The 24,532-nt window shown below is 52.8% G+C and overlaps 2 protein-coding genes and 1 long non-coding RNA gene across 11 annotated transcripts in view; 2 read left to right on the top strand and 1 right to left on the bottom strand.

Moving 5' to 3' along the window:
* On the top strand, positions 1–19,797 carry Sept3 (septin 3). Of its 4 annotated transcripts, XM_005379385.2 has the most exons (12): positions 716–2,907; positions 2,996–3,291; positions 4,061–4,252; positions 7,645–7,773; positions 8,216–8,297; positions 8,607–8,744; positions 10,218–10,335; positions 11,373–11,468; positions 14,411–14,510; positions 15,920–15,971; positions 16,227–16,320; positions 19,514–19,797. In XM_005379385.2, exons 2-12 carry the CDS (start codon positions 3,138–3,140, stop codon positions 19,595–19,597), a joined length of 1,239 nt encoding a protein of 412 aa, XP_005379442.1. In that variant the 5' UTR covers positions 716–2,907; positions 2,996–3,137; the 3' UTR covers positions 19,598–19,797. The 4 variants fall into 4 exon arrangements, with proteins under 4 accessions (XP_005379443.1, XP_005379441.1, XP_005379442.1 ...); XM_005379386.2 differs by lacking the exons at positions 716–2,907; positions 2,996–3,291 and adding an exon at positions 1–141; XM_005379384.2 differs by having other exon boundaries at positions 715–3,291; positions 18,519–19,607.
* LOC102028627 lies at positions 8,721–21,401 on the bottom strand. 2 transcript variants are annotated; one of them, XR_260118.1, is made up of 3 exons: positions 21,262–21,401; positions 11,320–11,435; positions 8,721–8,802 (listed from the first exon to the last, which is right to left on the bottom strand). It is a non-coding gene; the product is annotated as an uncharacterized LOC102028627 (long non-coding RNA). The 2 variants fall into 2 exon arrangements; XR_260119.2 differs by lacking the exon at positions 21,262–21,401 and adding an exon at positions 21,080–21,216.
* Positions 21,402–21,511: 110 nt separating this feature from the next.
* The window catches only part of Wbp2nl (WBP2 N-terminal like), a 39,493-nt gene continuing 36,472 nt past the window's right edge, over positions 21,512–24,532 (top strand). For all 5 annotated transcript variants that reach the window (XM_005379392.1, XM_005379394.2, XM_005379393.1 and 2 more), the window contains exon 1: positions 21,512–21,615. In XM_005379392.1, the coding sequence (XP_005379449.1) occupies positions 21,554–21,615 (62 nt within the window). In that variant the 5' untranslated portion in view covers positions 21,512–21,553. The remainder of the gene's footprint in view (positions 21,616–24,532) is intronic.

A 24,532-nucleotide genomic window follows, 5' to 3' on the forward strand; every position in this document is an offset into this window, starting at 1 on the left:
CGGGGCGGAGAGCGCGGAGGGGCGAGGCCCGGCTGTAGGGGCCGCTCGGCCCGGGGGAGCCTGCGCCCCGCTCAGCCTTGCAGCCCCGCGCCCTGAGCATCTCCCGGAGGAACGGAGACAAAGGAGGATTCATGTCCAAAGGTAGGGCGCCCAGCGGAGGAGGCTGCGGTCCCCCAAGCGCGGCCGGGGGTGCGACCAGGGGGAGGGTGCGGCGCCGAGGAGCCCACGCGCGGTGACATATGCCCGGACACGCACGCACGGTGGCATACACCTCGGCATTGGCAGTCTTGCAAGAAGGCGCACACGGGAACGCGGGGAGCGGAGAGCCCCATGCTGGAGCACAAGACACGCGCGCACGCACCCCGCGCGCAGGTACCAAGGCCACCTACGGCGGATGAGCCCCGCGCGCGCGCGCTGGCTGACACACCAGCCCCCTTCCCCCACACAGACAGCCACCAGCCGGTGGTCTCCCAGGGAACTGGCTGACCTCGGGAGGACTGGGATGGGGGCCCTTCGCTCCTGCGAATGGGGCAAGGCGAACATACTATTGCGATTCCTTTTCCACGCTCCCAGGACTGGGGCTGGGGTGGCCTACAGTTTCCTCTCCGGCGGGGGTGGGGTCTTGAAGGCTGATGGGAACCCATCCGCTTGGGAGACTCCTCCGTTAGGGGGGAAGGGAAAGGGTCCAGCTCTAAGGGGAGGCAAGCGCTATTCTGGAAAGGTCCTCTCCTACTCCTGCCTTCCCAACAGAGGGGTGGGGTCCTGGGCTGGACAAAGACAAAGCCATCTGTCTGTGTGAGAAAGTACCAGCATCCCCACTTGCCCTGGGGACGAAGGACTCTGTTCATGTAGGCCCAGCGCTGTGTCAGGTGGACAGTACCTGTCCCCTGGCCACTGATGGGGCAAGTGGCTCCTGGCAGGGGGTCTGCAGGCAGATCCCCTCCTCTCCAGGGGCTCTGGGGAGCTGTGAGTGTAGGAGGGGCCCTGGGGACCATGCAGCCTGGGTGGCATATTTGAGGGGCATCCTGCTGTCACCCCCACCCTGAACTCTTCCCACTCTAGGGGTCCCCCTCCAATATCAGTTGCAGCGGGGAGGAGCTCTGTATCCTTTAACTGTGGCCCACACCACAGCCATTTGCCGGCTGGGGGTCAGCTGCTGTGTACAGAGCTGGCATCTGAGGGAAGACGCAGGTGATGGTTTGAAGTGACACTCGCCTTGCTTGGGGTTTCATCCGTTCAGCACTCATTCGTCGCTGAGTGCCTGGAGTATGCTGGGTACATGGGCCACAGAGGTCAGTGAGCCACAGCCCCTGCCCTGAAGAGGGGTGGAAACCAGCACGTATTCAGTGCTGGGTACTGCCTGCTGGGCACTGAATCATGCCCATGACTGTGGATAAGTGGTACAGCCACCGAGCAGGGTAGAGACCGTCCTCATTTTTTTCTGAGGAGAAAGCAGGCCCACAGGATTCAAGCCTGGGTCAGCTGCCCACCGGGGGTCTATGTAGGGACAGTGGATGGAGCCACAGAATTCAACTCCAGAACAGCATTTGTTCTGTGCCCTGGAGGTCTTGGTGTACTTGTTAGGCTCCCTCACCGGACAGTGGCCCTGGGGGAGGGGGCAGTGACCTTGTTTGAGATACAAAAGTATCTTTGGCAGTTAGTGTAGGGCTTGGCTAGATTAGGCCTGCGTTTGACAGCACATGAAATGCCCTGGGTGGGAATGAATGAATGAATGAATGGATGAGTCTAGTGGGTACCAGGGGTAAAGGCCTCACAGAGGAGGGACATCTGCACCAGACAGGAGCGCAGCTAGGGGTTAGCCAGGAGCTGGAGGGGGCACAGCGTCCTCTAGCAAATCTTGTGGCCCAGTGGCCCGCAGCATGCTTGCAGTACTTGATCAGCGGATGTTAGCCTCTGACTGGCATGTAATTGGCATGTGTCGGGAGGGGCCCGGCTTACCAGCAGGTTCTCTGTGTCATGCACACAATGGGTACTTTTAATGGGTGTTCGTTAAAAGAATAAATGAGATCTGCCCACAGCTTCTCCCGCATGGGACTACCGGAGCCCCTAGAACCTCTTTGGGAGTCTGGTAGGGCCCTTTCTCAATCCAGGTCTGTCTTTTGGGAGAAGGTGCTTTTTCGGGATGCTGCAGGTGGCAGGCCAGGCCTGAGAAGGCTGTGGTGAGGACACATGCTTTATAAGGACACCCCCACCCCCAACAAGGCTAACTCTTCAGACCTGTAAAGTGGGATTAGGACCTCCCCCAGCCCCAGGTGGATGTGTTTCACAGTTCAGGGCGTAGAGACCAAGTGGGCTCAGCCAAGAGCAATGGAGAGGGCCCGGCTGTGGGAGCAGCTGGCCAGGAGAAATGGGGCACAGGCCCTCGGTGCAGGTGGGGGCCGGGAGCCACGTGTGTGAGTGGAGGAGCCAGGCTGCTGAGAGTCAGCTGCTGCAGGCCTGAGCCAATCTTGCTGCCCTCTGGAGCCGCCTGGCTGGCAGCAGCTTTCTGGGAAGTAAGAAGGAGCCCCGCCAGGCCCGGTGGGGAGGTCCCAAGGCTTTGTCAGATTTGGCTGTGCCTGGGAGTGACCGGGGACAGAGGGTCTTGCCAGTACCCGCGGAAGGACCAGGTGGCAGGGGTACAAGAGCAGATTCCTGGTGAGCCTTGGGGGTTGGGGAGCGGGAGCTCCGGCCCCTCTCCCTCCTGCCCATCTGCTGCTCCAGCAGGCCTAGGCCTCTCTGCAAGGCTGAGACTCTGCAGGGTGGTGATCATGAACTGTGAGATTCTAGAAAGGCACAGCCGGAAGGCGTCCTCCAGGGAGCCTGGAGGCCAATAGATGTGCTTGTGAAGTCAGCCTCTGGGGCCCAGCCCTTTCACAAGTGCTGCCTGGGGCTTAGCCTCCCCTCCAGGTAAGCCTGAGAACTTGGAAGGGCCAGGGGCAAGAGGGTCTGGGCTGTGGGGTGCCATGCCCGGCGCTTCTAAACATCTTTATCCTAGGCAGTGCTCACTGGCAGCCTTAACCAGAAGTGACTGCTCCGCAGAGGAGGAAGCGGGCTCCTGGGGGGAGGTGGGCTGCCCAAGTCCACCCCACTCACCTATTTTATGGGTGGTGAGACGGAGTCGCCCTGTTGTAGAACCTATGCTGGTGGGCAGTGGCTTACTGAGGGCACCACAGGTCTCTCCTGCGTGTAAAAACACCCACGAGCTTCCAGAGCTGGACAGACTTCGGCTTTTCCTCGGCCTACCCTTTCGTCCGCCGTTCAACATTCCCAGAGCACTCTGTGTCATCTTAGGCAAGTGACTGCCCTCAGTGGGTCTCACCCCTCCCCGCTCATCCCACAGTCGCAGATCTATGGCTAGGCAGGTGTTTGGGACGCCTCTGGGTATGGACACCCTCACTTTGCTGCTCATGGAACGGAGAGGACGCTGAGGTACAGGGAAGGAACGATGCTCTCTGCAGAGAAGGGCAGCCCCATTTGCTTGTAAGGGACACAGCAATGGAAGCTGGTGACAGTCCATAGGTGTTAGGCCCAGAATCCCATAGTGTCTCTGTCCTTTCCCTGGCAGGGCTGGACTTGGGTCTAAATAACCCCTGATGTTTCTTAGACCAGCAGTTCTCCACCGGGGTGATGTTGCCCCTGGGGACATTTGGTACTGTCTAGAGATACTTTTAGTTGTCACAACTGGAGGGCCACTGGCATCTGGTAGAGACCAGGGGTGCCACTAAATATCCTACAAGGCACAGGACGACCCTCTGTAAGAAAGAATCTGGATGTCAGCAGTGCTGGGGTGGAGGAGCCCTGGCTTTGGACCCACAGATACGGTGCTTTGGAGCATGTGGCCAGCAGCGAGAGAACCTGGCCTGCTCTGTGTTCTTAAGTTCTTTCCTCTCTGGGCTGTCTCTTCACCTATGGAACGGGGGACCAGACTGGGTCACGTTCAAATCCCTTTGAGTTCCAACTCCGTGGAGTATTGCATACGGGAGAAAAATACTGTGGCTTCCATGTGACCTCTGGTGTCCTCCCATCCACTCCCCCTGCCCCTCCCACCCTGGCTCTACAGGGCTTCCTGAGACCAGGTCGGACGCAGCCATGTCAGAGCTGGTGCCCGAGCCCAGGCCTAAGCCGGCAGTGCCCATGAAGCCCGTCAGCATCAACTCCAACCTGCTGGGCTACGTCGGCATCGACACCATCATCGAGCAGATGCGCAAGAAGACCATGAAGACTGGTTTTGACTTCAACATCATGGTCGTGGGTACGGAAGGCTGTGGGGTCGCTGGTGTGCCTGGGGACGGGCGGTGCTGAGGATCCTATTTCTTTCCCCAGGATGGCCTCAGCCATGGCTTCTCTAGGATGAGCTCTTTCAGGAGGATTTGTCATGCTGATCACAAAGACCTGACTCTTTTCTGTCCTCAAAGATGGCTGATCCAGGGAGTAGGAGCTTTGGGTGGGTGCCTAGTCTGGCTCCTCCTCCAGCTGGGTGTAGGTGGGCAGCTTCCTCACCACTCTGATCTCCCTTTCAGGGTTGTGGCATGGGAAAATCAGCAGTGTCCTTCCCTACCTCCAAGAGCAGCGGGGAGGACTGGATGAAAGGTGGCCTTATTTCCTATCCTTTGTGGTCCTTTAAAACTCTGATGCCAGGTGGGACATGCTATAATCCCAGCACTCTGGGAGGCTGAGGCAGGAGGATTGCAAGCTTAAGCTCAGCCTGGGCAATTTAGCAATTTGATGAGATCCCATCTCAAAATAAAGAATAAAGAGGGACTGGGGATGTAGGTCAGTGCAAAGGCCCTGGGTTCAATCCCCAGTACTGGGGGGAAAAAAAGGAAGCGTCAAGAGAATCATCAGGGATTTGGTCACTCAGAGCCATCACTGGGTCACAGAATGTCGCAGGAACCTTTGGCAGAGCTCAGTGAGATCTGAGTTCACTCAGTGTGAACCGGGAGCTGGGCACCTCTTTCTTTCGTCTTCCTCCAACTGAATCAGTCATCAAATCTGTCCCGTTTCCCTTCTGAGTGCTTCTGAGTCCGCTCACTTCTCTTGGTGCCTGCTGCCACCACCCCAGGCTGCTAGGCTTCTCCCCAGTAGCCCTGGCCACCTGCCTCGGTGCTGCTCAGAGCCCCGACCTGCAGCGAGGTGGGAAGCTCTGCCAGAGTGTGACTCATCTGGCTATAAGAACAGTCAGTTGGCTCAGCAGGGTGCTCAGAGGCACATGGGGTTTATTTACCTCCCAGTACAAAACTCTCACCACAGCCGGGTGTGGTGGCGCAGCCTGTAATCCCAGCACTTGGGAGGCTGAGGCAAGACGATTGCTATGAGTTTGAGACCAGCCTGGGGTACAAAGTGATTTCAGGGCCAGCCTGAACTATATAGCAAGACCCTGTCTCCAAAACAAAACAAAACAAAACAAACAAAAAACCCAACAAAGACTCTGACCACAAGAACCAGTAGCAAATGGTTCATGGACTCTGGCAGCCAGGCCATGAGAAACACCTGGAGTGGCACTGGCCCTCCTGGTTCTCTGTCTCCTGTCCCCTCTAATCCGTTATCCAATGAGTGCCTGAGTGATCTTCCCAACCTGCAGCGCTCAAGTCCCCCTCCCCACTTACCAAAGGGCTTTTGGTAACTTCTTCCGCCTCAGAATGAGTTTAGACTCTGGTGCTCTTGCTTCTCCTCAGACTCCTCCCCTCCCCTGCGTACCCAGCGCTCTCCTCCTTCTCGCGAACTGTTCTCGACTCCCCACACCCTCCCCTACCTGAGTCTGTGCGCATGCTGTTCCTTCTGTCTAGAACTCCCTTCCTGCTTCTCACGGCTCCCTGAAAGTCATCTCTCTGGTTTCAGCTTAGTTGTTGCTGCTTCGTAGATGTCTTTGAACTCGGAGAGACCGGGTTGCATTCCCTTTGCAAAGCTGATGTAACCAGCACCTGTGGTTAGCGCTTCCGTGTGCTTGTTACAGCGTAGTGTGACCCTTTGCTTCTGTGTTTTGGTTTCTTACACTAAACAGCCCCTTGAGGGGCAGGTGGGTCTGAGCCCAGACCTATAGGGGAATCAGCGCCACCTGCCCTCCCCCACTGGGCCTCCACCCCTAGGACGGCGTTTGGCATTAAGAATACGGAGGGAACAAATGCCCTTAGAAAGCATGCCGGGACAACAGTGGCAAGTGCAAGTTGAGTTTCCGTTATGTAAGATGCTTGGGACCACAAATGTTCTGATTTTGGGTTTTGTTTTTTTTTTTTAAACTATCTCCATAGATTTGACTGGTTGAAAAATCCCTAATCTGAAAATCCGAAATGCTCCAAAATTCTAAATATCTTTGAGCGTCATGACAGCACTTGAAAAGTTTCCAACTGTGGAGCATTTTGGATTTTTAATTTTCAGAGTAGAGGTGCCCAATCTGTACAGGACATGTGGGCCACTTCTGCCTGGGGGTGCCTGTGATAGACACGCCCATCACTCGTGGCACATTTCAGCACTGAGCCCAGAGGTAGCCATGTTAGGAGAATGGCTTCTGCCAGCTGGTCAGCTGGCCTGGGCTGTGCACCTTGTTCTCCATCCCTGGACTCGCCCAGTTCCCTCCGTCTTGCCTTCCTGTCCTAAAGAGACTGAGGCCTTGCGGGCTCCACGTGACAGTCCAAAGGCATTCTGGGTAAACACCACAGTTGGGTCTAAAACCCTAGGCTCTTGCCTCCCAGCCTGGCCTTCTTTCTGCTGTGCTCCAAGAATGCGCCAGAGCAGCACCCCGTGGGCCTCACTGTCCCTGTGATTCCCCCGAAGCCCAGTCAGGCGGCAGGCTGGAGTCGTGGGTCTGGGTGGGGTGCTCCCTGCACATATCCAGGCAGTGCTGTGCTCCTGTGCAACTGCAAGGCTTTCCTTGTGACTTGTCCACGTTAACCCTCACGAAGCAGAGCTGAGGCCTGTGGTTCTCTGTCCACCTCAGCTGTGGCCTCTTCTTGGAAGTTCGTGCTCCCGCCAGGCTGCTCAGGGGACACAGGTGCACTGCGAGCCCAAGTGAAAGGAGGTAGAGTGGGTGCTGTGGCTCCGCCTGCCCGGCTTCCCTCTCTCCCCACGGTGCCCTAGCTGGTGTGTATTGAACCAGACACTAGGGCTTCTTGGGCGTAATTATATGAGGTTCAAGTCCCTGGTCCTGCGTTTACCCATTAGGTTGCCCTGCACACATTTTATGTTACAAGAGGATTACACTCCCTGGGGCCTTCTCAACTGGGGCTAAAGATAGCTCTGCTGTGGGACTCACAGGGCTGATAGAAAGATGGATTTGTGAACAGATGGGAAAGTGCTTAGGCACTATGAGACACTGTCAGAATGCGAAGTGATTTTCTTCTTTCTTTTAGTGTATTAAAGATAGACAACTTAAGCAAAAGATGAAAAAAGCCACCTTAGTTAAAGACAGAGGTGGTTCCCGTTCCCCATGGTCCTAGGGCTCCAAGGAAGACAGAATGTAGAATCCAACTGCGACTTCCCTTCCCAGTGAGCAGGAAGCCACTCCCACTACCCACTCTCTGCTCAGCCCCTCCGACCGGCATAGGCGAATCACAGCCTGGAAGTGTGTAGGTTTGTGCGAGAGCCGCGAGGCTCAGGAGGTGGACGCGGGGTCTCCTATCTTGTCTTCCTCCCCATCCCTTGCTGCAGGCCAGAGTGGATTGGGCAAGTCAACATTGGTCAACACTCTCTTCAAATCCCAAGTGAGCCGGAAGGCCGCAAGCTGGAACCGGGAGGAGAAGATCCCCAAGACGGTGGAGATCAAAGCCATTGGGCATGGTGAGGACCAGCTGGGGGCCCCCATGGGCTTTGTGTAGAGGGGGCCTGGGCAGAAAGGGGGAGGAATTGAGGTTTATTGGGGAATAAGACACATGGAAGGCAACCTCGAGACAGAGTGGAATTCAGCATTAAATTACATGAAGCAAACTCCTTAGACTGCTGGTCTCGGGAGGGAGTGGGAGAATGCAGAGAAGTGAGGCTTGAGCAGGTCAAACCGCCGGGTAGGATTGAGACAGAAGCAGAGGTAGAAGTAGGGAGAGTGTTCCAGGAGCCAGGCGCAGCACCAGCAAAGGTGCGGAGGTGGAGAAGACCCCGAACTGCTCTTTCCCAATCGCTGGTCCTGGAGAAGAGAAGAGGCTGGGTGTCCCTGGCCAGTGGGCCCACCCCCCTGAAGTCCCCTGGAGGGCCGACTTCTCAAACACCTTTTCTGTTTCTCCCCCAGTGATTGAGGAAGGTGGCGTCAAAATGAAGCTGACCGTCATTGACACCCCGGGCTTTGGAGACCAGATCAACAATGAAAACTGGTATATGTCTGCCCCTGAGATTTTCGCCCTAAACACTGCCAAGAGGCAAACAGGTTCATTCGCGCTGAGGACGGTCTGCATCCCCCATGCTCTGCGGGTCCCTAGAACCCAGGCAGAGGCTGGGGCCCCGGGGAGTTCTACCTTAGCTAACCATCCTCAGAAATCATACCTGGGTGGGGGCGTGAGGGAGACTCGGTCTCAGGTGTCCTAGACCTACCGGGTGAGGTAGGACACGCAGATGGGACGGGCACAAGTGTTCGCACTTAAGAGAGCTTCCACGTCTTGTCCCGATGTGTCCCCGCCCCTCAGCTGGGAGCCCATCGAGAAGTACATCAATGAGCAGTACGAGAAGTTCTTGAAGGAGGAGGTGAACATCGCCAGAAAGAAGCGCATCCCTGACACACGCGTCCACTGCTGCCTCTACTTCATCTCTCCGACTGGACACTCGTGCGTACCGACCCCTCCCCTGCTGCTGGGCGTGGCTCTGGTTTGTGTCCCCTGTCACCTGTTCCGGATTGGACAGTCAGTACCTGTTCTCCGCTGCCGAGGGCCAGGTGGACTGGAATACTGTCCCGGCCCCATGGCCTTGGGATGCCCTAGACTTTCTATGGGGAAGCCTGACTTTCTTGCCAGGAGGGGGAAGCCGGCCATCACCAGCCCCTCTCCTGCCCCCTGGGGTCCCAGCACAGCGCAGGGGAGCAGCAGAGAGGACTGGGTATACGGGAGCAGGGGCACCTCACCTCATTTGTCTGATGAATACCTGCTCCTGAACAGGGCTGGTGGTTTGGGGAGAAGCAAGAAGGGTGAAAGGGAGCGGCAGGGCTGAGGGGCTGGTGGTTGGGCGCAAGGGCCAGGGGCATAGAGATGAAGGCTGACCACAGCAGGAGGTGCTGGGGACTCAGTGCGAGTGGCAGGTGGGCACATGCTAGGAAGTGTGGGCACAGGCAGAGGCCACGGGTCTTGGTATCTCAAGCGACCTTCCTAGAGAAGCATGTGTCTCACGATTCATGACTAAGGCCAAGTGCCAGGCCTGAGCTCCATCCTTAAGGATGGTGTAGGCAAGGTGGGTACTGGATTTTGGAGGTGGCAGGTACTCAGCAGGTGTTCAGTGATGAGCGAGGGAGGATGTGAACCAAGGGCACCGGGCCGGGCTCGGGAGCTCAGTCACAGTTGTCTTTAGCCCTCCTTCATCTTTGACCCCTCAGAAGGAAGCATCAGACACCCTCACCTAATGAATCCCTGACTGTTGCAAACTAGAGCCAGATTGGGGGCTCAGAACCCCAGGAGGGGGCTAGGCCTTCAGACTGGGGGAGGGCCAAACCCACCAGCTAGGTCCTGCAGGACTAGCTCAGGGGGCTGGGTAGAGGCCTGTCAAGAAGCACAGCCCTAGCGGGGCATGGTGGTCCATGCCTGTGATGCCAGTAATGGGGAGGCTGAGGCAGGAGGATTACATGTGGGGCCAGTCTGGGCAGTTTAGCAAGACCTTGTCTCAAAATAATAAAAAGGTTAGAGATTTAGCTAAACAGTCTCTGGGTTCAATCCCCAGAGCTGTGGGGAAAAAAACAGTTCCATGGGCAGAACGTCACACATACAAGTAGCTGTAACATGAGGACGTGTGGGCGGGGATGCCATCCAGTGATGTTCCCAGAACCCCCAGTGAGAAAAGGTGGTGCAAAGGGTTTAGGCCTGAGGGGTTTAACGAGAGGCGGGGTTCTCACAGGGCAGAAGAAAGAGGGGCGAGGGGCTGTGTGGGTGGAAGACTTGGGGACATCTGCGGACGCTGAGGCGGGGTGGGGGGGTGCGCAGCCTCGTGCCTCAGCCAGATCCCAGCCCAGTCCTCTCCCAAGGGCTCCCTGGGGAGGCGGCAGAGGCTGAGGGGCACACTGGGGCTCTGACCATCCCACCCCCTCTGGGCCCCAGCTTGCGACCCCTGGACCTCGAGTTCATGAAGCACCTCAGCAAGGTGGTGAACATCATCCCCGTCATCGCCAAGGCTGACACCATGACCCTGGAGGAGAAGTCCGAATTCAAGCAGAGGGTGAGGAGCCCCTTGCACCTGTCCCTGTCTCCAGCAGGTCACTCCCCTTCTGGGTCCGGCTGAATTCTCGCTCTCACCACTGCCTTCACCCCCGCTGCCCGCCCTCCCCGATCCCCTTAACCACTTGGGAGGCTGGGCTGGAGGCTCTGGGACCCAGGGACCAAAGGGAAGAGGTCTGTGCAGCTGGAGGCTGGCCTGTTCGTGCCCTCCACACCTGCCTGCCACGACCTCTGGATACACTGGTCACCGAGAACATGGCTCAAACTTCAGCTTACTTAAAGGACCGGACAGTTAACCCCCTGCTTCTCCTCACTGGCTGTCGCGTCTATGAGATCGGCCCTCTCCTATTGGGCAGGGGAGGGACGATGTGAGAGAAATGTAAAGACAGTTGCTACCTTTGAGAAACATACAGCTGTGGTCACTCCTGTAATCCCAGCACTCTGGGAGGCGGGAGGGATTGCAAGTTCAAGCCCAGCCTGGAGAACTTAGTGACCCCATCTCAAAATTTACAAAGGGGGAGGGCTGGGGATGTAGCTCAGTGCAAAGGCTTTGTGTTCAATTCCTGGTACAAAACAGAAAACAAATGAAACAACACTGAAGAGGCCTGGGGGGCACCCTGGAGGGGGCGAGACTTTAGCCATCCTGGAAAGAAGGCTGCTGGAGGTCTTGGGTAGGGGGCCTTCTGACTCTTCCTTGCAAAGAAGGACGTAGCACCCAGGCCACCAGCACTGTCCAGGGGCATCTGGACCCACCTGCACCACGTGTCCGAACCCTACACCTCGGCGAGGGCCCTGTGCGTGGGCCGGGAGCCCCTCCTCTCCAGCTGGGGTGTGTAGTTGTGAACAGCAGGATCTTCCTGCTGCCCAAGCCCTCAGAGTTGAGATGACTCTGGATTATCAAAGGCCGGGATCACCTCTCTGACTTCAGCTCCCACACAAGCGTACTTATATGCATGCGCGCGCGCACACGCAGAATCATGCACACCTCTGTCTTCTGCGATAACACTTGACTGCTTTGCTTCTCCTTCTTGCCTCTAGGTCCGCAAGGAGCTTGAAGTAAATGGTATTGAATTCTACCCCCAAAAGGAGTTTGATGAGGACCTGGAGGACAAGACCGAGAACGACAAAATCAGGGTGGGTGTCCGGGACTCTGTGTACCACACAGACATTCCCTTGCCCCCCTGTGGTGCCCTGGGACGTGTCCGTGTGCCTCTCCTACCCGTCCCTCTCCATCTCTGTGCTACGTTGCCTGACATCAGTGGCCCTTGCTAGGGCTGCGACCCCACAGAAGGGCTCCCTGCACCCAGAAAGCCGGTGTTCCCTTCCATCCCCAGACCCCACACAAGCATCCTCTTCCCCCATGGGGCCTGGCAGGCAGAATCCAAGTGTGTGTGGTGTGGGGATAGGGCACCAAGGTGAGAAAAGCATCAGGTTGATGCCTAGGGGAATTCGTGCTCTTGTCAGATGCTGCCTCAGTTTCCCCTTCTATGAAATGCAGGAGTTAGACCATCTGGCTTACAGCTATTTTTCCCCCTAGAGCAGTGATGGTGAACCTTTTAGAGCTTTCAGTGGTAACAAACAGCCAGCTGCAGTACACGTGCCATAGAAGAGCACCACTGCCCTAGAAGTGCCACCACTGCCCTAGAGGAACACATCTAAGAAAATGACACTGTGATGACAGGTGCTGTGCAATGGCAAGTGCCTGTAGTCCCAGCTATTCAGGAGGCCGAGGCAGGAGGACTCCCTGAGCCCAGGATTTTGAGGCCAGCCTGGTCAGTATAGTGTAGATGTCTAAAACAAAACAAAACAAAACAAACTCCACAACCAATCACAAATAACAAACAAACCTCAGAGGACCCACACAATACATAGAAACAGAGTTGCTTTGGCTGCGTGACGTGGCACAAAGCCCCGTCTTCCCAGTGGCCATTGGCATGCCTGTTATGAATAGGAAAGCTCCAGGGAACCTGGCTTAAAAAGCAGCCTGAGATTTCTGGGTCCTTTTCAATCCTAAACTTCTACAATTCTGTAATTCTACATCAGGAGCCTGAAACCTAGTCTGGACTCTTAGACTAACCCACTGTACCCTCACTGCATTTGTCTTGAATTCCCTCTGCTGTCAAAGTGTGGATAATCAAGAAGTGTCCCCTAGCACCAGGGACTGATATTGCCGATGGTGATGGTGGTGATGATGATGGAAGATGGTTTGGGGACCATTTAAAGGAGTATGTGGCCCAGGTTCCTCGCATGCGCAGGTCCCAATAGGATTCTTTCTCCTATGGGAAAGGAATCCTCAGTGATCTGAGAGGAGGCAGAGCTCAGGCAGTGGTCCCGATGGGGAGTGGCTGGACGTACCACTCAACCACCTGCTGTGTGGCCCGCTTGCTACAGGCCCCCCCAACCCGCCAACTAGTACTGGGTGGGGAAGCCCTGTCTGATCTGATATAGTTAGGATAGGGAGTTAGTCTTAGTTAATTAAAAAGTCCATTGAAATTGAGGGAATCATTTTTTAAAAAGTGATGTATACACATCTTTTTTTTTTGATGTATACAAATCTTAAATGTTTAAAAGTAAGCATTTTATGATGTTAAAATAAAACACATGCATCATATTCATCAGTCGTATAGTGTCAAGGCCTCTGTGGATAAATCCACTCTTTTTCATTATGTTTGTTGCACACTGGGGATGGAACCCAGGGTCTTGCCAGAACTAGACAAGCATTGTGCCGCTGAGCTACCACCCCAGTCCAAAGTATACTCCCCTGCTTTTTTTCGGTACTGGGGATTGAACCCAGGCCTTTGTGGTGAGCTACATCCTCAGGTCTTTTTAATTTTATCTTTTTTTTTCTTTTCTACTTGTGAGGTTTTTTTTTTTTTTGGTACCAGGAATCGAACTCATGACCTCACACTTGCCAGGTAGGTGCTGTGCCGCTGAGCTATATCCCCTGCCCTTTTTTTTCTTTTAAGGTCTTTTTAACTTTAAATTTTGAATCAAGGTCTTGCTGAGTTGCCCAGGCTGGGCTCAAACTTATGACCCTTTTACTTTTTTTTTTTTGTTTGTTTGGTTTTTGGTTTTCTTTTCTGGTACCACGAATCGAACTCACGACCTTGTGCTTGCCAGGTAGGCGCTGTGCCACTGAGCTAAATCCCTAGCCCCTGACCCTTTTGCTTCAGGCTCTCAGAGTGCTGAGATCACAGGTGTGTGCCATCATACTGGCTGCAAAATCCACTGTAATTGCCAAAGTTCACCATTATGAAGTCTTTATAAAACATTTGACTTAATTTTCAGGGAAACAAACTCTACACATATATGCCCTCAGCTTCTATAATCCAGCTATTAGCTGCATAATGATGTCCCCACTGTAAAAGGACCACATATGACAGTGGTCCCGTACAATCGTATCACCTCGTGATGTAACCATCTTAGTTTGTGGAAGTACTGTACATACTATGATGTGTGCATGACACAATCGCCCAGTGACACATTTCTCAGAACTTATCTCTGTCATTGAGCGACACATGATTAGTTCACTTATCCAGTGACAATCACAAGTACATATCAGGCAGATACATATGGGAACAAGCAGCTGGCACTTGGCGGACACACAATCTGCCTGGTGGAGCAGGAGGCCTAGTGCTCAGAGTTCAGCAGACGTGGGCATCTGCCGATAGCTTTTACAGGAGACAGGGTCAGATATCAGTGAGTCTAGCTGTTGCTTGGGTGGGCACTGTCATGAGAGGTTCTGGCTGCTGGCTGGCTTATATAGTTGTTCCAAATGTTTTTTAAAAAATGAATGTACAAAGTGCCCTCCAGTTGAAGGAAAGCTGACTTAACCAAGGTCAGCCGGCCAGGCAGTGGCTCATTCAGGGTTGAACCCAGGACCGGATTCCCAGTGCAGTGCTCTTTCCAAAGGACAGAGTCTTGCTCTTGCCGTCAATAGTATCTCTCAGTGAACATCAGAAACATATGGCTCAGGGCTGGACGTCCAGGACCATTTGCTCTCCTGCCCTTGGACGTGCAGATCATAGGAAGATGACGGTGCGTGTGTGTCTGGTTTGTGTTTCTGCCCCATCCAGCAGGAGAGCATGCCTTTTGCTGTGGTGGGAAGTGACAAGGAGTACCAAGTGAACGGCAAGAGGGTCCTCGGCAGGAAAACCCCCTGGGGGATCATCGAAGGTAATTCAACGCATTTTCTGGGAGAGCTGCCTGCTGATCAGTTATCCAGCAAGCATTTATTAAGCATCTATAGATCAAGCCAGTGTCCTGGGATATGTGATATACGATGAATGTCAGCCAGATTCTGCCTGTAAGGAGCTTACAGTGTCATTGAGAAGATGATACTCGCAGGCAGAGAGCAGTGAGACCCATTTGTACCTGACCAGATGGCCCTGAGTTGTGTCAAGAGTTCAGAACCAGGAGCGATTAGCGAGGACTGGGGAGCCAGAGAAAGGTTTTCACGTTAAGGGAGGTGTGATGGGAAAAAATGCCAGACAGTGGTGCCTGTTGCCGTTTCCACTTGATTATGAATGGATGTGACCTTGGACAGGTCGTGATGATTCTGAAAATTTTCAAAGAAGCACTTCAGTAATCTCATTCAATATGATCAGGGCAGGCGTTCCTCTCCTCAGAATATAAGCTGCTGAAACCTCCAGTCTTAGACAGGTTAGGTACTTTTCCAGTGTGTGCTTTGCCACATAACTCTGTGTGTGTGTGTGTGTGTGTGTGTGTGTGTGTAGTGGGATCAAACTCAACATCTTACACGTGCTAGGCAAGGGCTCACATAACTTGTAAATGGTGAATCTGGATTGCAGACTTGGATATTTTGATTCCCAAACCAAAACTCATTATTTTGAATTGTCTGGTTTTCCTGTGACTCACTGTAGGGTTTTTTTTTTTTTTTGGCTTGACTTCCCACCCATTGTTGGGGTTTTAAAAATAGCACATTCTTATCATTTACCTTGATTTGGGATTATTAATGAGACTGTTGTACGGTCATTGTGAGATCAGAGGGCCATGTCTAATCTTCCTTCCACTCCTACAACCCTTGACAAGTGGTTTGTAAATAGTAGGTGCTCCATTTATGGTTTTGATGTTGGTACTGGCGATCAAACCCAAGGCCTCATCATGCTAGGCAAACGCTCTCCCACTGGGCTACATCCCCAGCCCTCCCATCTGTGTTGAATTGGATTTATCATATGGGGTGTGACCTTTTAAGATGGTGCAATTGTTATCTTCTCTGTGTATTACTTTCCTCCAGTCAGATTATAAATTCCTTATGGATCGGAGCTGTATCTTAGGCTTTGGCAAGTTTCTTAGACTCACTGTGTGTTAGTTTTTTCTTCTGTAAAATGGGAACAATAATAATCCTTATTAGCTGTTACTCCCCAGAGTTTAGACCAGTATTATGCCCATGGTAGCTGTGTAATATTTGTTCAGTGAATAAAATACAGTGACATCAGCAAGGCTCCGGAAGGGTTACAAAAGGACCTGTCTCATGCTCTCTTTACATGCCTCTGCGAGCCGAAAATAGTTTACTTCTTAGGTGTTGCATTAATGAAATGACCACTGTTTTCTTTTGTTCATAGTGGAAAACCTCAACCACTGTGAGTTTGCCCTGCTTCGAGACTTTGTCATCAGGTAAGATGTCCCTGCCCTTTGTTCGCAGGGCAGGTTTTAATTATGGGGGTCCAGGACCATCTGTGCAGACTCCTGAATCTCCGGGTCTCTCACAGAACTTTTTGCCCCAGCTCTACCTCCTGTCTAAAGTGAAAGGGCCGACAGGAGTCAGTGGGTCCCGTCCACTGAAGGGACGGGTCAGCCTCTGAGGTGGGTCACTTCTTCCTCTCCTGCTCCTAATTTCACCCTTCTCTCTTCTCACCCTGTGTCCTTCAGGACCCACCTCCAGGACCTCAAGGAAGTGACACACAACATCCACTATGAGACTTACAGGGCCAAGCGGCTCAATGACAACGGAGGCCTCCCTCCGGTGAGCGTGGACACAGAGGAAAGTCACGACAGTAACCCATGATGACCCCCTCATCCACATTCCTCCTCTCCACACACACGCATCCCGAGTACCACCTCCAGCCACCTTCTGCCCTTCAGCTCTGTCCCACGGGCCTGTCTGGTATTGTGGAACATCTTGTCTACCTTGTGTGCATGTGTATGTGCATTTGGGGTGTGCGTGCGTGTGCGTGTGTGTGTGTGAGAGAGGGAGGGAGCGTGCCTGTGTGTGATTGCGCAGGGGTGAGGTATTTTCATTACTCTCCCTGTAAAGTCCCTCGTAAGTCTGCTCCCTCCATGACTGTCCGCTATCTGTCTCCTTTCCTCGTGTCCCAGAACAAAGCTGAGCGCCTCCCCTGAGAAGTCTGGGGGAGGTTTTATTTAAAAATGCTGGGATCAGGTGAGCTGCAGGTGCAGGCGACTCTTTCTTATCTTGCACCCCATCCGCAAACTGGGGCTACAGAGATTCTCTGAGGACAGGCCGCTGAGCTATACTGGGGTGGGGGTGGGAGCTGACAACACCTCCCTGTGAGTCGGGGACCTGGGCTAAGGCTAGGACTTCCTCAGAGCCCCAGGGGAGCAGAGACCTGCATCTCCGCTGGGTTCCTGCAGAATCGATGCCTGAAAGGGGAGCTCCAACCTTTGGTCTTTGTTAAGGTCCCTGTCCAAAAGCTTCTACCTGTCACTGTTCAGATTGCCGCATTCCATGCTCACCCTGCCTCTATTTCCTGGCCACTTGCCTGCCTCTATTTCCTGCTTTCAATCCTTTTTCCCTTTGCTCCCTCCCTCTCTCTCTCCCTCCCTCCATGTGTCCCTTTTTCCCTCCCTCTTACCCATTTCTGACATCTTTCACATCCTTTTAGATGAATCCTTTTAGCTTGACTTCTGCATTCACAATTTATGTCCAGTCTACTTCCAAAAAATGACTTTGCACTACCCTAAATTAAAATCACAATGAAAAGCCCAGGACAGTGCAAACTGAGATTATAAGAGAAATCGGCACCATGGAGAATTGGAAAGACAGTTTTGATGGCTGAGAGCTGAAATCAGCCCTGACCCTGTGGTCAGCCAAGGCGAAGGCGCCATGGTGAGTTGGGCAGTTCCCAGGGCCCTGTTAAGAGAGCACTTGTGCTGGTCAGGTTGGACGCCTTCTGAGCGGACGGTGCATTAAGTTCTAGAAGGATGGATTTTGAAGAAGTATCAGAAACTATGTACAATATTTCTTTGGCAGAGGTTGGCTTCAGAGACAAATCTTAGGTCACCTCTCCCTCTTCTCAGCTGGCTTCTCTGAGGCTCTCCAGGTCTCATCCATACTTGATTCCCTCTTCTTTTCTTGCTCACTTTTATGCTGAAGCGAATTCCATTTAGGTCTGTCTGTCTGTCTGTCTGTCTCTGCTTTCCCCCAGTTCTCCCTCCCGACCCCTGTAGACACTCCCGGTGACACCCACAATCACACATTTAGCCCTTTCTTGCCTTTCCTGTAAGCCTACTTATTAATGCATAGACTTCCCTGTTTATTGTGCTGATATTACTCTTTCTCCCTTAACCTGTAGTAGGATTGCTGAAATTTTGGCCTGGGAAAACAATTTAGCCTTAGGAAAGAGAAAACACCAAGTGATACTGTTTACAGCAACTCCTCCAACCTCCTATCCCAACTCCTGGTCCAACCTAGGCGTTTAACTGGTCCTCTCTGAATGCCAGCATTTACAGTCCCAGTCCTTTATCACTCAGGTGCTAGGAACAAAAAAACAGATTCACAACCCAAGATTGAGTGGACCAGGAGCGAGAGGAGGGGTGATCAGATCACCAGTGTCCCGGGTCCTACAGTCTCAGTCTTTCCTGAAGGCTGGTTTACCACTCCGACGCTCACCCTCCCTTACTCCAGGGTGGGTTCTCGCTGGGCCACAACGGCAGCAGTGTTAGGGCGCAGAGCTTACTGCCCTTCAGCTGGAGCCTCCTGGCTCCCACAGTGAGTGGTCCTATATGGAGACGGGCGACTGGGCCCCAGGACCAGCAGGGGAAGACTGAGGGGTGGGGGCGGTGGGTGTTGGAGAGCCTGAGCAGGGAAAGGATGCTTGGCACCCCTAAACCATGGTCTCGGCCTCCCTGGAGAAGCTGTCTTGATGTGACTGCTGCTGGCTGCTGGTCTGCGCACCTCACGCGTTCTCAACCCTCCTGCAGGGAGAAGGCCTCCTGGGCACTGTCCTTCCACCTGTGCCAGCCACCCCCTGCCCCTCTGCTGAATGAAGGCCATTTCAAGCTGCTTCTCCCTCCATTCCTCTCAGCCGATATTGCCGCAGGGCCCAGCCCCTTAGTGCTGCGCTGGTCCCGCCCACCCTCCATAGGTGGGAGGGGCCAGCGGCCTCCTTAGGACAGTTGCTTCCTCCATTGAGCCAAACCACTCCTCCCCTCCCCGTGGCAAGCTCTCGCCAGCCAGCACCGCCCTGCTCCATCGCCTGTGTGCGCCAGTCCCAGCCCATGTGTAGGGAGAAGGAACACACTAAGAGCTGCTTCTGCCCTTGCCGGCCCATGCCAGCTGCTTGTAACCATCTCCAAGGGATGTGGCACTGCTCCCTACCCACTCATCCGCACGAGCTGCTCTTGGCTTCCTTCAAGGACCGAAAAAGCAACTTTTCTGCTTGCCAGTCATTGAGGTCAGCCGCCCTCTTTCCCTGTGTGGGACAGAGGTGTCTCTTTCATCACATAAAGGTATACTTAAAAGGGTGGGTCACTGCAGATGTGGCGGAGCAAGGGTTAGGATCACTTTTTAAAGAATCACCAGGGGTGGCTGGTACATACCCACCCTACCCCACAATGCAGCCACTTAGCAAGAGCGGTTTTCCCAAGGAGAGATCACTACAGTTGACTTCCTCCTTATCCTCAAATAAGAAAATGAACTAAACACATCCAGATCCCAGAAACTTACAAGCTATACACTGTAGGAAGAAAAACGGTACCCTCCTGTTCACTCAGCAATAAGAGGGATCCTTCCCCACCTACTCCTACTACTCCCGTCTCCCGTCCCTCACCCTGTTAATGTGAGTAATGAATTAGCCTGGCCATAGGTGGTCACTGTAGGCTAATGGAAAATACCCGACAGAGGGCAAAGACCCCACCAGATGCATGAATGTTTGCGAATGTTGGCTGCCACTGCCCCACACACTCTGTCTTTATAGAACCCTCCTTTGGCCACCTTACCCCATCGCCACCTGGACACAACTTGCTCAAAGGCTGGTGACTTGTGGGCCATTCATCTATAGCCAAGACCTGATGGAACAAGAGGCCCAAGCCTAGGGGATGCAAGAACGACCCATTTCTTAACTGTTACCAGGCCCAGCCAACCTTTTGGTGACATTCTGGTTGTTTCCTAACTGAAAACAAGCCAACAGACACAAACGGATTGTGTAAATGTTGCTAGACTTTCTGTGTTGTACAACTAAACAGTGCTGTTTGAACAATATCTGCCTGGCCTGTGTCGTCTTTGTGCCCTTTGCTGTCTGGCTGAGTCAGCCATTATGTCATCTCTCCCATGTGTGGAGGGTGAGCCGGGGGCCCTCTTGGTGAGACTGTGAGGTCAGACCCAGGCATTATTTCCTGGGGCTTCAGATCCCAAATGAGCACAAGCCATCACATCTGACCTTACGGAGGTTATGCTTGTCTTTTCATTAACGACCTAGCTTTTCCCCTCCTGAAAACAAGAACCAAGTCTAGGAAAGGAGTGGGCCCCTCTCACCTAGAAGCCCATTTTACAGCAATGAATACTTAAGAGTTAATTTAAACATTAGCTTGAACATAAACATCTTGAGATGTGCATTCCCCTTTATAGCCAGCAAACAACCTGACTCTCACACCTTTATTATTTTTTTGAATGTGGGTGTGACAGATGTATGCAGTTGTGTGTTATGGGGCTTCAGCTTTCTGTGGGGTAAGTGCAAAGTATAGTATGAACGGAGGGAAGTGATGGGGTAAAGAACTGGAGGAAGATGAGCCAGGAGACTTGGGAACCATTCAAGTAAAATGAGAGGGCAACATGACGCTGAGCGGTGAGAGTTAGTGACAGCAGTGAGGTGGCTGTTGAGTACCACAGCTAGAAGAAACCTGGGAGCTCTTAGTCCAGCGGCATCACACAGATATGGAAACTGAAGTCCAGAGAACATAGTCCTCTTACCCAAGGATAGAGACTCAATACGGCTCCGATGGCATTTTGTTTGTTCTTGCATTTAAAATAAAGGTACGTTACAATTGATGGCGTGTCAGTTTGGCCCTTTATCCATCACTGGCACATTAATAGTGCATTTTATACATAACAGCATTTTACACTCATGAAATGGAGTAATCAGTGAGATGTTAACATCCCTTTATTTAAAGACCTGTGCTATTTGTAAAGCTTGGGGGAAATAGGAATATGTTCAATATTCTGGTCCTCAAAGCAGTGCAGGTACAAAGTATTCCTCCAGATTCTCACGATCACTTCTAGAGGAGGCAGGGCAGGTATGATGGACGTCACACAAAGGCTCAGCTTGGAACTGTCCCTGGCTCACGGCTGAACTTCCCCTTCCCTTTCCTGGATACTATCTCACAAGACAATCTGCTCCGGTTCCAGGCCTTCTCCGATGGAAGAAAGTTGTGTAAACCTTAGCAGAGGGCTGGGGATATAGCTCAGCGGCACAAGTGCCTGCCTGGCAAGCGCAAGATCCTGAGTTCGATTCCCGGTACCCAAAAGAAAACAAAACAAAACAAACCTTAGCAGAAGCAAGAAATTGTCCTGGTCCCTTTCTCCAAAAAGCAGCAACTTTCTGCCCAGCTAGTGGGGGGCGTTGGGTACTCGTGGCAGAGGTTCTGGGGGAATGGCTGCTTTTAACGTCCATTCCTAGATGATCCACCCCACCATTCCTAGATGATCCCCTAGGTATCCACCCTATACCTTGGGGCAGGGTCCTCCATGCTGTGGACCAGTGCAGAGGAGACCACGGACCTATCCCCTCAATCTCTTGGCGTTCTGGGGGCGGAGCCACTGTTCTGGGCCAGCCCTCTTTCCCATCAGGGGCGTGTCCCAGCCTTGGCTCCGTCTGTTCCTTTGACTGTGTCCTCTCACGTGACCAGCTGCCTTGCCTACTCGCTGCCTACCTTTGCGCCATAATCCCTGCCCTCCCCTCACGCCCCGCCCAGCGGTGTGGCACAAGCCCCGCCCTCCCAGTGAGGGCGCCTGTAGCAAGATGGCGGTGAACCAGAGCCACACCGAGAACCGCAGGGGGGTCGCCATCCCTTATGGTGAAAGGTGTCTGAGGGGACTCTGGGCTGCTGTCCCAGAGGAGGGAGAAGCGGGGGTGGGAGAGGGAGATGAGGGGCAGCCTTGCTGGCTTGCAAGCTCTCATCCAATCAGAGGCTTTCCTGCCTCTTAGCTCTGCCCCTGACATTTATTTTTATTTATTTATTTATTTATTTATTTATTTATTTATTTAGGTCTTTTTGAGACAGGGTCTCACTATGCAGTTCAGGCCGGCCTTAAACTCACTTTGTAGCCCAGGCTGGTCTCGAACTCGTAACGATCCTCCTGCCTCAGCCTCCTGAGTGCTGGGATTACAGGTGTGCGCCACCACGCTCGGCTGCCCCTGACATTTAAAGCCAAGGTTCTGCCTGGCATTGGGGCTTGGGGATGTGAGGTCGTGGGTGGGAGCACGTGGCCACGGATGCATGAAGGGTGCATAAGGGGTGCGTGCAGGGTGTGGAAGGTACCTGCACGTTGCCTGGAAGGCACTAATACCTCAGGAAAAAAGGTGAGAACCCAGTGGCCTTTGCCTGCGGCTGTCCCTTCAGGTTTCAGTGCCACAGGACATGCGACTCTGCGGGGGGCCCTGGGAGAGCCGGAATAAGGGCCGGCTTGGGGACCCAAGGAAATGGAGTGTGGATCATTCTGGAAAGATCCAGAACTGTTGCGGGCCTCTTCTGGGATAAGAGAGAAGGACCTCAAAAGATGATGCCTTTTTTTGTTTGTTTGTTTGTTTTCTCCGGTACCAGGAACCGAACTCACGACCTTGCGCTTGCCAGGCAGGCGCTTTTGCCACTGAGCTAAATCCCCAGCCCCAATGCCTTTTTTTGATGTTCCTTAAAAGATACTTTTGTCCCACAGCTGTCCCAGATGTCGTGCAGCTAACCAGCTGCATCAGATGCCCGCCCCCAACAACTCCGGGGAGTATTTGCTTTGGCTGCAGCAGCCTTTGGTAGTGGAACTAGTTTTGCAGCAGAGAATGATGAAGAACAGTGAAGAGGAGCCAGGTGCTGCCATTTCTGGTAGCCGGCTGGGCGCTGCTGGTTCCAGGTGGCTAGGAGGGCCGCAGCCGCTAACAGAGCTGGTAGCCACTGGCATTCAAAGCCCAGGGCTGTTAATCTGAGCTACACTTTGCCAATTGGTGATTTTTGTACGAATTGAGTAAGAACCCTCAGCGAATAGTATTTTGAGTGTGGGTGTGGGGAGCCCTCCTTGGAGGGTCCTGAAAAAGGGCAGACAACCGTGATGCTTGCTAGCAGGTGCAAGAACCAGCACGCATTTCATTTCCATCCTGTGTGCCGCTAAGAGCTCATGCCAGCTGCTGACGCTTCCTGGCCCTTGGAATTTTTCCTTGTTACCCCAACCAAGGTAGGTCACTGCTCATTATTGAAAAAAATCAGGACCGAAAGAAGAGATGCCAGGAAGAACGATGCTCTGTCAGCCTTAAACAGAGCTGTGTGGTTGAAGCTGAGGCTTTTCAGATGGAAGGAACCTGTCTTGAGGCAAAATGGAATGCCTAAGTCCTGGGCTCCACTTCCTCCTTTATTCTACACTCGCTTCCTGCTTTTTGCTGTAATTCTCCATCTCCCAGCATGTGGTTCTGAATTATGCTCCTCTCTGCCTATTTGCTCTAAGTTTTCTTTTCTCCCACTGTTACAGATCCCAAAGGCCTCCTGTGTTCAGAAGTGGGGCTTTTGGAAGTGACTGAACCCTGGGGGCGATGTAGCTGACTTGCTGGTAGGAAGTAGGGTCTGGTCAGAAGAGTCCCCAGGGGTGTGACCTGGATGGGTACCTCCCTTCCCGGTCCTCCCTTCTCTCTTGGCTTCCTGGCTTGCCGTGATGTGAACAGCTTTAAACATGAGCCAAAGTAAACCTCTCCTCCTCGAAGTTCCGGGTGGCAGGCATTGTGTCTCAGCAATGAGAAAGTGGCTAAGACACCCACTGGTAGGAGTACTCAGGTGCCGCCCCAACATCAGTTTGAGTGCGTTTGTCGGGCAGACCCAAGGAGACATCGCCACATGCTCATGCTGATGCTTCCTTCCCTCGGAACGCTTTCTTGACAGTGTTGTACCAGCCGGGGAGCTCGTACATCCCTACTCGTTCCCGAAGTGCCTTTGTGCAGTTTGATAGATGACTGATTGCCACTGTGACCATGACATCTCTGTGTGCGGTGACCCGGAGCACTTGAACCTGTGTCCCTGTCATTTTGTGCCAAGAAGCCATTGTTCATCTGGTGCTTGGGTGTCTTCTTACTTAGGTCTGTCGCTCTGCTTCTGTCCCTAGAAGTAGGGAATGAAGTATGCTTTTAAAAAATTAAGTATGATAGAAAACTGTTATCTTTATGGAGCCCTTTCCATGCTCCCAAATACCTAATAATGGCATTCATTGTACAGTTAAAAATCCCAATCACTGTTCTAAGAAGTTTGTAGCTAAAACTGCTCTAAATCAGAAGGTGTGTGCTCAAAATTATGTTCTGTGCACACAGAGGAGCTTGGTTTGGATTTGAACTTAAGTAATATGTGTTCGTTCCTTTACTCCAGCTGTTCCTCTGAAAACAAAACGATCATTTCTCTGCTTTCTTCTAACCAAAGAAGGCTCTGTCAGTGCTTTGGCTTCCAGGATAGAACCTAAGGAAATAGCTCGGGAAGGAGATCGGTTCTATTTTGACTTCTTCCTTCAGTACACAATACACACTTGAAAAGTTTATCACAACTTGGCTGTGTTTTGTACAGAAATTTTCTGATCCCAGCTGAGAAGCAGGCCAGACTGTGCTGTAAAATAGGGAAATGTTGAGTTTTATTTTACCCACTGTTTAATACTTGTGCAGATAATAGCATATGTGTTACTGTAGAAAAATTAGGAAAAAAGTTATGAGCCCCAATTCCAATATCCCGTAATTTTCACTCCTTAATACGAATCTTTCTAC

The sequence above is a fragment of the Chinchilla lanigera genome, unplaced genomic scaffold (genome assembly GCF_000276665.1).
Source record: "Chinchilla lanigera isolate Chin_1 unplaced genomic scaffold, ChiLan1.0 scaffold00012, whole genome shotgun sequence".
In the NCBI taxonomy this organism is placed as follows: domain Eukaryota; kingdom Metazoa; phylum Chordata; class Mammalia; order Rodentia; family Chinchillidae; genus Chinchilla; species Chinchilla lanigera.